Raw genomic sequence first — 16,486 nt, forward strand, 5'->3', positions numbered from 1 at the left:
AATGATTGTGAAATATCACTGAACTTTTTTGGGGGGTGGTCATAAGAAAAGGGAGGGGGGGGGGGAATTAAACTCAAACTTATTTTGGCTATATGTAAATCCATCGCTGTATCTAAACTATATCTTCATTAAACTTTTTATTAGATAAAAAATATCTTTGGGGTTGAAAGAATGGTCGCAACGAGCATTTTCAGTCAAGTCTTTCTAGGTTCGAACTCTTTTCCCCCCACTATGGCTGTTGTTCAAGCGCACACGCACACAAGCACGCACAGACACTAGTTTCTGGTTTGGAGAGTTTTCACAAGAGACGGGAAGTGAAAGGCGAAACCCAAAAGTCTGTGAAAGTTGTAGTGAGAGAGACAGAGAGACAGAAAGAGACCGAGAGAGAGAAAGAGAAAAAAAAAAGTAAAAAGAAGAGAAGCGTGAAAGAAAATGGAGCGCCCCTTTAATCATGTTACCGCGAGGGCGCCGAGCATAAAGGATTCCCGCTGCACGGAACACGGGGGCCGTTTGTTACCGGGTGTTAGGCGGGAGGGGAGGAAAACTGTGAACCCGTTTCTCTCATAATTTGGGAAATTGGTGGTTCAAAATATGTATATAAAAAAAGGGATGGAGTTATTTTCAGGGGAAAAGAGATTAAAGACACCCCCTGTCCCCCCCCTTTTTTTTTCCTAAATGCAATGTATAATAATCTACATTGAACTTTGAATGGTGTTAACAGTTCAGTTCCAATTATGTGCACCCGTTGTCGGCAAATTAAAAAAAAAAAGGAGAGCACCCCTTTCTACTCTTCCTCCACCTCTGGTTACCTCCCTTCCCTTTTCTTTTTATAAACGATGTAGTTAATGAATATGTCTCGTGTAGTTTCCAAAAAGGGGGGAAAACTCGTGTCGGCGACAAATGGGCGGTATTGTTGCCCAGTGAATGCCGTTTTCCACGCTAGATTAGTAGAATCCACGGAGGAACAAACGATGAGGTCCCTCCCGCACTGTGCAATTTGCGAGGTCTCCAGGAGCTAGCGACAAAGGCGTGGGTGGACCGTGAGAGCTTTGGGAGGTCGAAAGTCGGATCTAGAAAATAAACTCCCCTTCCCCCACACTTTACTTCCATTTTTTTTCCCATAACGACTAATTTGTCCTTGTTTGCTTCATTACGTCAGATTGACATGTTTGAGCTTCAAAGACATTCGGTACAGCACGGTAGAAAGTCTGGCTTCTATTTCTTGACCAACTCTTACTGTGCCTGGAGTGCTACTGACGGTACCACACATCCACGCGGAAAGATACTAAAGTCAACTTTCTTGGTTTGGGACTCCATGTTGTCTGAGAAACCATCTTTATATGGCACCAGTTAGCCGGGTTTTACCCGCGGTCTGCGACCTTAGTTTGGGTATTACTAATCTAGTGGATTGGATTCTTATCTATGTCAAACCTGGCTAATGTTCCTTTCAAACTTTTTTTTCTTTCGCCAAGAAAATAAAAGTAGGTTGTGAAATCGGGTTTACCCGTTTAGCCGATACATTCATATCAAATATAAAATACTATGAAAACGGATTTACCCGATTTGTTAAAAAGTTTCGTTCTTTATTAGAGATAACTTTAGCTATTTTTAAAATTTATTTTCTAGCGCCCCCCCCCCCTTTTCACGTTGTGCGAGGGACCATAAACATACAATACGGTCTCCGCCGTTATCTAAGGAACATTTATGCCAAGTTTTATCACGGTTTTGATTTCTATGCGGGACATAAATGCATATATACATACAAAAACCTTACTTTCTGCTTTATATATTAGATATATCAGACTATATCCTGTTATAGTTAGAAATATTACAAAGAAGAGGATATATTTTTCCTAATTTTCAATTATTTAGAAAAGAATCATGCCATAAACAAATGATATCTATGTCTACATATACAAATGCTTATATCCAATAGAATAGACCTGTGTGTATGTTAAGGTCATGTATTTTACTACTTTCGAACGCTTTACATAATTCACGCCTGCACCGCAAGTCGTAGCGACGATGCTGAGAGAACGCCGACAAGGCATTAAGGTAACACGGCGAGTTGGCTATGTTTACACCGCCCGTGTTTACATCCCAGCCCTGGCGACAGGGTACACAACTCGCAACGCTAATTACACAAACATTTGCAATTACTTCCCTTTATTTAAAAGAAAATATTTTGAAGAGTTTTGTTTATTTTATGTTTTGTACTTATGCGATGGAGCGCGGTAAAACTATTGATTATTTGCAATAATTCGTAGGCCACAACTGGGCATGGTTTGGTTCAACTACAAGAAGTAAGGATATTGCCTAGCCATCACGTGGACAATGAGGAAGATGTAATATAAAGAAAAAGTTTTTTTTTCGCATTACAATTCTAGATTGGAACAATTATCGAAAAAAATAGGCCAAAGTAACTAAAGCACATACATCTGCAATAGAGACAGACAGACACAGAGAGACACAAAAAGTGAGACACAGAGACACAAAAAAAAGAGATACGAATAGTGACAGAGTTATGAGGGAGACATGAGTAGAGACAAAAATAGAGAAATTGAGAGATACAGAGACACACAGATACATAGAGAAAGACACAGTGATATAAATAGAGACACACACAGGGACACACACAGAGACACACGTAGAAAAGAACATACAAAGAGAAAGAGAGAGAGAGAAAGAGAGAGAAAGAGTGAGAGACTGAAAGAGAGAGAGAAAGAGAGAGAATGAAAGAGAAAACATGAAAGGCTGAAAGAGAGAAAGAGAAAAGGTGTATGAGAGAGAGAGAAAGAGAGAGAGAGAAAGAATGAGAGAGACGAGAGGAAGTTAGTGTGTGTGAGAGAGAGAGAGAGAAAGAGATGAGTAAGAAGCAAGAATGAAGGAGAGGTAACTCCCGTTGTCTTACCTTCTCAAGACACCTCCTAGAAGAGACGCATTGAGACATTCAGGGGGCGATAACCTTCTCTGTACTTCTGCCACGGTGACCTTGTACTTTGAGGTTGAGCTGAGTAGAGACAGACGTCCTGGTACAGAGCAGAAGACGTCACTAGGGGATGCAATGTGTGACGACACGATCAAATCTTTACTGTTTTCGTTTTTAGGACGAATTCCTAACCAAAAAAAAAAAGATTTATATTAGAAATATTTCTTGTCATGAACCACGAAACATTAGAGCATACACTTTTTATGACACACACACAAATTAGCAATGCTTCCTTTATGTAACTAATAGAGAGATTATTTTGATCTTAATCACTAATGAATAAATATATATCTACTAGACTTTATAATAGTCTAATGACAGCCGTAGGCGTAGAAGACTGCGCCAAATATTCATGAACATGAATTTATTCAACTCTTCAAGGAATACAGCCTACACACCGACTTACCAGAAGAGGTAGAGTCTGTTCAAGATAAGTATTTTCTCTAAGCAAATTCTTTGAAAAATTATAACGACCAAACTAGAGTGTGTGTTTTTTTTTAGTGTGTGTGGCCAACAAGCTAGTAATTCTTTTTCGAATGATATACAGCAACAGACGAATTTCTAGGAAAATCGTTAGAGCCATTTTCGACGTCCAATTTAATCCCGTCCACTCACCCAGAAGTCTCCCCCAGCCAGGTTTTTGAAGTTTCCACAAAGTTACGAATTGATTAGACATTGTAAAAAAAAGTAAGACTAAAAGACAGCATAAAAGCTCACTAGTTTTTATAGAAAAAACATCCAATACAACTTTTATTTATATTCTTGATTCTGTATACCAGGTGTTCTGTCCTGAAATAGCATGCTCAGTGTGTTCTGGTGTAATCTCTTATTTGGACTTGTGGAGGAAGAGTTTCTAGACATAAAGATTCCAAGTCTTCATCGGAATTTGAACCCATCCCAAAATTATTATCATTATCATGGAATTGAATTAATTTTCATTCGTCACAGGTCTGCATGACGTGGCAACGGACAATTGGTCTAAATTGCCCACAGGTTGCGACATCGCAGGTCAGTGTTCAGGCCTTCTAAGACGATATGGTCTCGATGTAACCCCTCAGGAAAGTAGGGCGGATGTGTTTGGTTGTGTAGGCTGAAGAGTTTCTGATGAAGCCACGATGTGGCCTGTTGTAATGGAGGTTAATAAACTAACAAGGACTGGTGTGAAAGTACAGCCTTCAGTCTATGACGACATTTTCAAAACCTAACTGAAGTCTTTCCAAACTCCTGCCTCTCCCTCCCCTCGATCACCCTGACCACCTCCATAATCCCCTCCCACCTCCACTGACAAAGAAGGCCAAGGAGTTAGTGAGCACAAAACACAAATACAATACTTAATTGTGAAACAGAATGGAAGGAGAATGGTGTTGGTGACGTCAGGTTAGTTTCGGAAAAGAGGGGGGCGGACATGGGAAGATGAAGGAAATGGGGGGAGGGGGGAGAGGAGAAGGAAATCGGGATCGACAAAGTTGTTTAGCGCTGACAGAAACAAGGCTAAGACTCCCCCCTCTCTCAACACACGTGCAGTGAGCTGATGCTACTCACTTTGCACTGGCTAATTCGTCTCTTCAGGCCCATTACTGGCCATCAGTGAGTCAAGCTGGAACTTTAGGCCGCCATCTTGCGGCTTGATTTGACGCGCTCGACAAATTAGCGTTTGTGATTGGCGGAGAAAACATGGGGCGAGAGAAAAATTGGAATCGGGTAAGAAAAAAACAACAGAAAGATTTTACATGCATTAGACGAAACAAAACAAGTTTGAACAAACAAAGCAAGCCAACGATAGAACCACAAGGTGCTCTGAACGAAACTTGGTACATCTAGTCAGTTCGGTTCTAGTCAATAAGGTTCTACTCAGTATGTTTCTAGTCAGTATGGTTCTAATCATTGTGGTTCTAGTCAGTTCGGTTCAAGTTAGTTCTGTTCTAGTCATTTCGGTTCACGTTAGTTCTGTTCTAGTCAGTTCGGTTCAAGTCAGTTCTGTTCTAGTCAGTTCGGTTCAAGTCAGTTCTGTTCTAGTCAGTTCGGTTGAAGTTAGTACGATTCTATTTAGTAGGCCTACCGTTCTAGTCAGTTCGGTTCTAGTCAGTATGGTTCTAGTCAGTATGATTCTAGTCAGTATGATTCTAGTCAGTACGGTTCTAGTCAGTACGGTTCTAGTCAGTACGGTTCTAGTCAGTACGGTTCTAGTCAGTATGGTTCTAGTCAGTACGGTTCTAGTCAGTACGGTTCTAGTCAGTATGGTTCTAGCCAATTCAGTTTTATAAGTTTCGGTCATCTTTTTGTTTCCCCTTTCTTCCATTGTTAAGGGTTAGGAAGTATTTCAATGTTGGACAATGCTGGGAAAGTTACAATTGGTTCTCAAACGCTACGTTTCCCTTTTTTAAAAGGTATCAAACCTTGCACACAAAGCTCGATCTCTAGGATTCATTTTTAATGTTTCTAGATCACATCAATTTTATTTTCCACCATCTTATATGTATCAGCCCTTGCCAATAATGTACTGTTTAGAACTCACTATGCCAAATAAATAGTAATATTATGAATAGCTCGTGTGTGTACTAGTTCCACCATCTTGTTTGTATTGACACACTTCAAAAACGCGCCAACGTGCAGATCACGTTATTAAGTCACGTGACATACTATAATCAGCGAGTTTAATTTGTTTCGATTTGTATCATGTTGGACACGAATGTTAAAAAAAAATAATATATAATATTTATAGTAGCGTGTTATAAAATCTTTAACTTCACATAAACTGGATGTAGGGGTTTAGCGTATTTAGGGCATTGGTCCGATGGCAGTCACTTGTATGTACTTTACAGCTATCTCAAACTTTTTTTTTTTGACAAAAGAAAAACTTTCTTAGCATACAACTGTTTCCCTGATCCAAGGTTGTCACACGAATGTTGTCACTCTTAGGTGACCATGTCATGTGCCAATGTCACGAGGCGAAAAAAAAAATGTAAAAAAAAAAAAAAGGCCGATGTTAGCTCTTCGCATTTTCTTCCATTTATTTCTCTTCCGGAGTTTCCCGAACAGACTAACTGGATTAACCCCCAATCTAGTTAAGCCCTGCAGATGCATCTCCTGATAGAATTACGTGTTCCAAGAGGATGAAGAGGAAAGCTGGAGCCATCTTTGAGGGGCGTCGACACAAAGTGTTAGGGACAAGCTAAGATGACGGAAAGTTTGTTTTAAAACATGCCCCCCCCAGTCGTTTTTTAAAAACAGTTCCCCCCCCCCTCCCCATCGTCATGATATTTCCAAAGTTCTGTCTGCTTGAGAGTATAGAGACGCTACTCACTCACAAGTCTGTGGCTAACTTAATCTTCAAATAAGAACAGCCTCCCCCATCCCTCTCCGAAAAAAAGTTCGAATTTTTTAGGTCTCTGTAATATGTGAACGTTGAGTTTCTTTTCTTTTCAGTTCATTGGGAGACAGCCACCAAGTTCAATTGTATTGGTTACATATTTGTCACAACAAACTATCAAACGTATAACATGGTTACACTTTTAGAAGATTTTGGAACGTTGAACCATTAAGGTTCTCAATAGGAAGTAAAAAGTTTTCCTTTCAGGCCTTGTGGTCTATAGGGCAGATGATGTAAAGGTCATCTGTTTCTGAGGCATACGGTTAACGAGGGTGTCATGTAGCTAGCACAATGACCAACCGCCTTTACTTTTACCCAACTAAGGTCAGGTACCCATTAGAGCTGGGTGGATTCAAAGGCGCCCAAGGATCGGGACATTAAAAATCTCAGTCTTTACCAGGAAGTAGATTAAGGTTAATCGTAAGTGGCGTCGGCAAAGTACATATATTGTATTGTACAGTATGTACTGTAAGCTCCCTTATAGAAATCATCTCTTTTAAATTTAAATTTGGTTTCTATGTGTGAAAATATACCCCCAAAAATTGTGTGAAAAGTATAAAAAAAATAATTATGAAACAAGCAAAATATTAAAAAATCCTTTTTAAAAAAACAAAACAAAACAAAACAAAAAATAAAGCTTATCTAAGGGAAAGAACTCCGCACTTACAGCTATATATCTCAATAATGTAGAATTTATTTCCGTCATTCACTATCAAACAAGATAATTAGTTAGCAATAATTGACTGACTAATTGATTAATGCTTTAATTGATACACGTTTTGTTAGAGACAATAAATAAGTGTTTAAAGTTTTAGCTTGATCCGAGAAATATCGTGTTCAATTATCTAACGGGACGAAACCCTACATATTTAGCTTTAAAGGTGAATACAGAAAAATCAATTTCCCTTGTTGCCATCAAACAAAATAATAAATTACCCCTAATTGACTAATTGGTTAATTTCATGTCAATAAATAATTGTGCAAAGTTTCAACTTGACCCGAGAATCCTTCTGGGCGAAAAAACGTGTACAAACTTTTTACCAGACATACAGAGTCATTTAAGTTTTGTAAAAAGGGTCCAGAAGCCATTTAAAATGTATACTTAATATTCTTCTACTGGAATCTGGCTAGGACATAAAGCTATAATGTGAAGATGTTTCTCCAGTAATTGCTAAGGCTAAGAGGAAATGACGTCTTGTGAAGCATTAATAGCGTAGTCAATACAATTTACTCATTTACATAAATGCACTATCATACACACACACACATACTTTTATTCCATCAGGGGAGCAAATTGTTGATTTTAACTTAATGTAAACCCATACAGGGAGGGGAGACTACAAGTTATAATGAAATCTACTGAAATGAAGACACCGAGAGTTTCGGCCCCTCTCCCGCCAGGGAAGTTTTGGTGGCCTGTCAACTCTGATAACTTTCTTTGATAGCACTAAGCATGGTCTAACAATGTCATTATGGATATCAAGTTACTCCAAACTCGTTTCATTGATGGTAGTGTTTTTTTTTCCCTACCCGCTACAACCAAACCTTTCCCCTTCCAACTTTTCAAAGTTTTTTTTTTGTATGCTGTGGTGGCCGCGGGAAATCGGGGACAATGCTGAGAGCTCGCCCCGAGGGCAGGTCTCCAGGGCGCCAGGGATGATCAGGCTCAAACAGAAGTTCGCAAAGGTGTGAAAACTAGATTGTTGTGTTGGCGCAGTCAGACAATGCCAGGAGGCTTCGAGTTTGTCAACCTGGGGTGAAGGGGAGGGGTTGAAAGGACTTGCTGCGAAAAAAAAATGGGGAGGGATTGTTATACGGAGAGGGAAGGTGCTCAAGATGAACACTCCAGAGCTCAAAACGAGACTGCGCGTGAGTAGAAATGTTCATGTTTGTGCGTTGATGTGAATCGCACAAAGTGAAGGTCTAGATTACTAATGAATAAAGATATTGAACTTAATGGACTTTGTACAGAGAAGTCAGAGACATACAGACAGAGAGAGTGAGAGAAACGTTATTTAAGTCCGTATCTAAATGAGATTCAACTGTCAGGTGCATTCCGTCTCTTCAATAAGGCAAAGTCTTGAATAAAATCAAAGAAGAAGAAAGACATGGAGATATGTCTTCGATATTTGCATGGGATATGGTGAAGAAAACTTGACAGAAACAGTCGTATCGTTGAAGTCCAAGTAAACATTCCAAAAACTGATTCAAATACAAATCATTACAAAGAGCTAGAAACAAAATATATACTACCAGGCCTAGAGCAACTTCTTCTAGAAAAAAAAGGAAGGCTACTGACCTTTACGTATCACTGAATGTTCTGTGTGTAAATATCCACTTCCGTCATCCATCTGTGGCTGGAGAAAGGGAGAGAAGACAACTTGATTAATAAAAGATTTCATTGATTGATTTTGTACATTTACTTATGAATGTAATCTGCACTGAGATATTTTTTAATTGCGTAAACACATCGGCTATATTTCATCAGTGCTTCTTTCTCGTCTAATCACATAATTCTGTTTAATTAATAAATACAGACACACAATAAGATACAACATGATTACCACTAAAAAAACTAAGTTTTATAATTTTAAAATTGCGAATGCATCGAAATTTAATACCGCAAACAGTACATGAAACATACAATATATTGATATACACAAGTGTTTTACATTAAAGTGAAATATTACCTATACTGCAACTTAGATGCTAACACTGTTTGGGAAATGATATGATGATAAAGACATAGTAGTATCACTAATGTGTTTGGATATAATGATAAAGACAAAGAAGTATCACTAATTTGGTTGGATATAATGATAAAGACAAAGAAGTATCACTAATTTGGTTGGATATAATGATAAAGACATAGTTGTATCACTAATTTGGTTGGATATAATGATAAAGACATAGTTGTATCACTAATTTGGTTGGAAAGCAGAGGAAATAATCTGTACACGGGATGTAGTTGGAGACTTTCAGTGTTGGCAATGTTGGTGGCATAAATAATTGACCATATTAAACTGATCATTTCACGTATGTATTTGTCTCAACTTCGTACAAACCAAAGAGCAAAAACAGACGAGGCCTCACATTTAGACCAGGCCTCACACTTAGACCAGGCCTCACACTTAGACAAGACCTAGACCATGCCTCGCATTTAGACCAGACCTCACAATAAGAGGAGGCTACACAATCCAACCCAATTGCAATACTGTTTTTCCTTTAAAAAAAAAAAGGTGTCCAGTGGTAGTAAATGGACATGTATGACGCAGATTGAGGCGCGGCTAGCACCAATAAACGCGGATTGGAAATTTGCTAGATACTAAACTAATTACCACTAACTGATTAACCAATTTTTTTTTAAATTGATTCATTTGTTGTTTTATATTATGAACGATTTGTGCACAATTTCAACTTATCCAAGAATTAGAAGAGGAAGAAAAAACGCGCAAATGAGTCTTCCGAGACAGACATACAAACTGACAGACGGAGTAAGTCTTCCCAGACAGACATACAGACTACGGAGTAACTTAATATGAGCTTTGTAAAACAAAATTCTTATGGGTCAGAGGATGAGAAAGCATTATGTGCTCGTCTTGCCTTTAAGACAAGAGAATCTCATTATGAATCAGTTTTAGTTTCTTGACGAAGAGTTTATTGTAGCTCTTATTGGTCATTTCTTTAGCCGCCTGCAGTGTGTTCTAACATTAGTCCTACTTGTAATTCACTGTACCGAGCTGTTTTCTTCATTGCGCAGCGAACAGTTAAACCATATGTTTGTAGCTACTCCACAGAAAATCTTTTCCCTAGAGACAGCAGACGTGAAACCTAAATGCCCAAGCCTCCATTGTTTCATTTTCTTCAAGGCGCCTGACTGGACGAAATGGGCATAGGGATAGCGAGTGCTAGGGCCAGGTCGATGTGGCTAAGTGGTAGCTAATCAATTTACTTTCCACCCTCGACCTTCTCCTCGTACTCTGCTCTACACTTCAACCAGGTTCACCCTGCTCGATTTAAACCAAGGGCATACATAAAAAAAAACCCAGACGTTCTTTGATATCGAGGACCTATTGTTGTAGGTGACTTAAACAACTGCTGTCTTGATTTTCTTGTTTACATCGTCATACACATACAGAGCTTCTCTCCCTCTCTCTCTCTCTCTCGCATACTGAACCTGGCAACTTCAATGTAAACTGCAAATAATCTCTCACCAAATCACCGAAGCGTAAAGTGTAGCAGACGACATCGCACAAAGGCTACAAGAGTATGAATTCATTAGCACAATGCTTCGATGTGTCCGTATTCAATTTTACTGACAATCAGAAAACATGACTATATTCTCCAGCGACTAATGTAACAACAAGTATTTGTAAAAGTTTAGCAAGAGTTCAGATTTAATTTACCCCTGGTGTAAATTGAAAGTCTCGAGAAGAGCTACAAAAGTCCTGAGTTTAAATCTCTTTACACATTAGGCTATGACTTTTTATAATTGCCAATGAATGTTTCAAATGGTGCTTACGGCGTCAATTCTTATTGGGTCTTGCTACAGGCGCTCGAACTGTACTAAAACGCACTCATAACTTGAAGTAATGCATTATGGGAGGCTTAATGGGAGGTGGACACTGCAAAGTTTGAGGTACCTTTTATTTTTAAATAATCTCCAGTTTCAACCAATATCATGAGGTCCCTTTCAGCTGTCATTGCGACAACATTTTCAACCATGATGGGGCTCCTGTGCAGCCCCTTAAGTTAAATGCTTCCACAGTGGGTAGGGAGGGAGGGGGGGGGCAGAAAGCCGACAGACTTACGTTCTCCGCAGTGATTGGATGAGGGCACGTGCGATCAACGCATCTTTTGGGCGCTCGTGTTGACAACAAACATATCCCATGATGTATCGCTAGTAAAAAAAAAACAACAACAACCAAAAACTACAGGGTGTGAGCTGCTGCTGTTGTGTTCCAAAAGGCGGGAAAACGCCTTGTTCTGTCACCCGTATGTGAACATTCATATGCGGTAGCACCATTCACCATCCCTTTACCCTAAGTAGCCTACACACACACACACAGAATGTTGCTCCTTTCACCAGGAATGAAGTGCTAATATAAAGGTGTGGAAAGTCAAACAGTTGTATCTCACTCACGCATCACTCCTGCACACACACAAACACACACCATCACCTCACCGCCCCCTCACTTTTTTTTTTAAACAAACGACTTTACGCACTTAATCAAAATTCAAACATCAATGGAAGGGGAAAAAAACGCACGCGCGCACAAACAAGCTGGCCTAGGGGGCATTTGGTCTAATTATTGTACACGGGTAGCCGTTTGGAATTCAAAAGAGGAACTAAAAAATGGTAGTGTGGGGGGGGGGGTGTGCGAGGATGGAGCTTGTGAATCAAAGGGTCAGAAACATTTTTCCCCCTTGGTAATGAAAATGTATTTTGACGCGTATCGGAGGGCCCGTGAGTAAAGTCAAACTGGAGTCCGGTGAGTGGAGCCACGTGAAAATGAGTCTCGGACAGTGATACCAGCTAGTAGCCTGGGGTCAGTGTGAGCCCAGTGTCACAGGATGGTCAGTTCACACATACATGTAAACATAACCCTGGTCCACGATCTTGTCTTCTAATGAAACACATCAGAAGGTTGGTTCGGTATGTAAATTGGATTCTTGGGGACATCACAATGATGGGACGACAATGGTCAGTTCTGATGTGCTAGATCAATGGAGAGACTGAAGGACTGGTCAAATCGTTTCACAGACCCGTGATAAAAATTCAACGTTAATGAAAAATGTTAAAGTAGTGTTATTGGACTGAATGACAAATTTTAATGTGTTGATTTTTAATATGATCAGATTCTGTTTATAATATGGTCAATGCTATTTATAATAAAATTACATTTTCTCTAACCCATTAAAACATTTCAGATGACTAGATCTAGATTTAGATTGTTAAAACAGATTAAAGACAACATCGTTTCTGAAATTAGCCGACAAACTCTGGTGCTTTACAGTCTATAGCATCCAGAGTGACTGGTCTCTTTCCTGGTGAATTGGAGAACCACTGCTTATCAAATGTAAATTGACCTAATGTCATTTTGCATAACTCGTAGTCACGTGATTAACTCTCAACAATAACATGTACAGCTTTGTTCATCTTAATGTGAAAGTGATCAAATATTGACTATTCATATATATTATTATTAGAGATTGTCCAGGTGATAAGATTTAGGATTCAGCTCATTAGATCATACATTATAAGAGATTAAGTACAACAAAAAAAAAGTAGAGAAAAAATGGAATGTCTATCTTTGCATAATATGTATTAGGGAAGCCAGACGTTCGTCAATAAGTTCATTAACTGACTCACAACTCCCATACAAAGGTCATAGAAATGTGCTGGTCTAGAAACACACTCAAACATGAACACTGTTGGTAGACAACAACACAGTAATGATCATTGAAATTGTTTTCAAGTCCCAGTAAATGACAAACTAAGAAATCTCTTCTTAAAATATCTAATAAACAAGTAAATGTCTTCTTAAGATATATCTGATAGACAAGTAAATGTCTTCTTAAGATATACCTGATAAACAAGTAAATGTCTTCTTAAGATATATCTGATAAACAAGTAAATGTCTTCTTAAGATATATCTGATAAACAAGCAAATGTCTTCTTAAGATATATCTGATAAACAAGTAAATGTCTTCTTAAGATATATCTGATAAACAAGTAAATGTCTTCTTAAGATATATCTGATAAACAAGCAAATGTCTTCTTAAGATATATTTGATAAACAAGTAAATGTCTTCTTAAGATATATCTGATAAACAAGTAAATGTCTTCTTAAGATATATCTGATAAACAAGTAAATGTCTTCTTAAGATATATCTGATAAACAAGCAAATGTCTTCTTAAGATATATATGATAAACAAGTAAATGTCTTCTTAAGATATATCTGATAAACAAGTAAATGTCTTCTTAAGATATATCTGATAAACAAGTAAATGTCTTCTTAAGATATATCTGATAAACAAGTAAATGTCTTCTTAAGATATATCTGATAAACAAGCAAATGTCTTCTTAAGATATATATGATAAACAAGTAAATGTCTTCTTAAGATATATCTGATAAACAAGTAAATGTCTTCTTAAGATATATCTGATAAACAAGTAAATGTCTTCTTAAGATATATCTGATAAACAAGTAAATGTCTTCTTAAGATATATCTGATAAACAAGTAAATGTCTTTTTAAGATATATCTGATAAACAAGTAAATGTCTTCTTAAGATATATCTGATAAACAATCAAATGTCTTCTTAATATATCTGATAGACAAGCAAATGTCTTCTTAATATATCTGATAAACAAGTAAATGTCTTCTTAAGATATATCTGATAAACAAGTAAATGTCTTCTTAAGATATATCTGATAAACAAGTAAATGTCTTCTTAAGATATATCTGATAAACAATTAAATGTCTTCTTAAAATATCTAATAAACAAGTACATGTTTTCGTAAGATATCTGATTAACAAGTAAATGTCTTCTTAAAATATCTGATAAACAAGTAAATGTCTTCGTAAGATATCTGATAAACAAACAAATGTCTTTTTAAAATATCTAATAAACAAGTAAATGTCTTCTTAAATTATCTGATACAAAAGTAAATGTCTGATAAACAAGTAAATGTCTTCTTAAGATATATCTGATAAACAAGCAAATGTCTTCTTAAGATATATATGATAAACAAGTAAATGTCTTCTTAAGATATATCTGATAAACAAGTAAATGTCTTCTTAAGATATATCTGATAAACAAGTAAATGTCTTCTTAAGATATATCTGATAAACAAGTAAATGTCTTCTTAAGATATATCTGATAAACAAGTAAATGTCTTCTTAAGATATATCTGATAAACAAGCAAATGTCTTCTTAAGATATATATGATAAACAAGTAAATGTCTTCTTAAGATATATCTGATAAACAAGTAAATGTCTTCTTAAGATATATCTGATAAACAATCAAATGTCTTCTTAAGATATCTGATAAACAAGTAAATGTCTTCTTAAGATATATCTGATAAACAATCAAATGTCTTCTTTAGATATCTGATAAACAAGTAAATGTCTTCTTAAGATATATCTGATAAACAATTAAATGTCTTCTTAAAATATCTAATAAACAAGTACATGTTTTCGTAAGATATCTGATTAACAAGTAAATGTCTTCTTAAGATATCTGATAAACAAACAAATGTCTTCTTAAAATATCTGATAAACAAGTAAATGTCTTCGTAAGATATCTGATAAACAAACAAATGTCTTTTTAAAATATCTAATAAACAAGTAAATGTCTTCTTAAAATATCTGATACAAAAGTAAATGTCTGATAAACAAGTAAATGTCTTCTTAAGACATCTGATAAACGTATGAAGATGTGTGGGGTGGTAAAGGCGATCGTGTATTTTAGACCTCGGCCTTTAATGCTGTTAATTACTCGAGCCCGGAGGGAATTATGGGTTAAAAGTATAAGAGAAACAATGGGCGTAGCTTTTAAAAGAGGGCAGCAGGGGCGCTGGACATGAATGGAAGATAATCGTCGGGTCTGGGGGCCAGCCTGATAATATAGGATCATGGAGAATAACACTTGGGAAATGTCGGAACAATGGCTGAATGGAGATGATTGGAACGTCTCTCGAACAGAGATCCTTCTGCTGGGGCCACAAGGAACAGGGCACTCTATGCTTTGTAATGAGCATCAGTAATTAAGTCATGTAGACATATAGAAACAGGCAATAGTTTCTGCAAAACTTGTTTAAACAGCTGGGTCAGTAATTTTAAATGTTCCATAACAGAATAAAGAAGAGAAAAGGCTTAACACTGTAGAGACACACATGTTTTCGTGAGAGTCTGATATTGGCGAAGATGTTACACTTAACAGATATAAATATACTATTAAAACTATAGACCTATACTAGAATATGCATCATCTGTTCGGTATTCCTCGGCTCTAATAAAACAAACTAGAACCGATGAAAACTATAGAGCTGTTCGTTTTATCTTATCTTATCTTATATGATACAGACGTTACTTCAAAAAAGAAGATGATTACGTCCTACGCGTCATGCATTTAGTCATGCATATTAACCAATGACTTAAATTCTGCCAAGTCACTGGTTTTCCTGGCTATCTCAGGCAACCCATTCCATGCTCTAATAGCACTAGGGAAGAAGGAATATTTTCACAAGTCAAAACTTAACTAGAGTAACACTACTGGCACAACCATTGAACGCAAGAGACTTTCCTAGAGAAAAAGTCAAAGTAACAATAGTACATAAAACGCTGAATTATAACTTTCAAATAGAAAATGCATAGCCGAATAAAGAACTCAGAAAGGCACAACCATAATGGATAAAAGCATATGTCTTAATCTATAAGTTAGGACAAATTCATACAAGAACTCATTCTGCCTAGTGCATTTAAATCATGCAACGAGTTTGAACCAGCAAGAAAAACAACGTTTGTGTCAATAGCCAACATGATATACTAAGTTGTTTTTTTTTAATATAGTGTAGGACACGGTAATTATCTTGGTTTTTTATTTTATTTTAAGGAAAAGCTGCAACTTTTAAGAATTCGCCATAATATTTAAAAAAATGGTGCTTAAAATTGACAGAACTCATTGTCAGAGATAAAAATGAGTAAAACAAGTTATTTCTTATAAATACATAGCAGCTAAATTTCAGGATAAAATTATCATGCAGAATAAGCTTTTCTTTACCACAGCTAATAGATATAGTTAAAGATAAGTATCAAAGTTGGCAATGTAACTTTTTAGCTTTGGAACTATATATTGACGCTGCCAAATGTGACACTAAATGTTAAAAAGCCGGAGGAGGGGTGAGGGGAAACTGACCATGAAATAAATATACAAACAACCAATAACAATGTGGAATTATGTTTAGAAATAAAAAAAAGGTGACTCTTTTTGCATCCTAAACATTTCAGCAACATCCTTTTTGTTCAAGTCTTCTCTTGGAGTCGTTGAGTGTGTATATGTTTCAAATAAAGCAATAAAAATCCTTTTAAAACCATAAGGATCGCGCTGTCCGTCCACT

The 16,486-nt window shown here is 36.9% G+C and overlaps 1 protein-coding gene across 2 annotated transcripts in view; it reads right to left on the minus strand.

The window, feature by feature from the left end:
* LOC106063662 (transcription factor AP-2-beta-like) overlaps positions 1 to 16,486 on the minus strand; it is a 127,223-nt gene that overhangs the window by 13,479 nt on the left and 97,258 nt on the right. For both annotated transcript variants that reach the window (XM_013222117.2, XM_013222105.2), the window contains 2 exons: positions 8,659 to 8,716; positions 2,912 to 3,116 (listed from right to left, as the gene is read on the minus strand). In XM_013222117.2, coding sequence (XP_013077571.2) covers positions 2,912 to 3,116; positions 8,659 to 8,716 — 263 coding nt within the window. The remainder of the gene's footprint in view (positions 1 to 2,911; positions 3,117 to 8,658; positions 8,717 to 16,486) is intronic.

Source organism: Biomphalaria glabrata, chromosome 5, assembly GCF_947242115.1.
Source record: "Biomphalaria glabrata chromosome 5, xgBioGlab47.1, whole genome shotgun sequence".
Lineage (NCBI taxonomy): Eukaryota > Metazoa > Mollusca > Gastropoda > Planorbidae > Biomphalaria > Biomphalaria glabrata.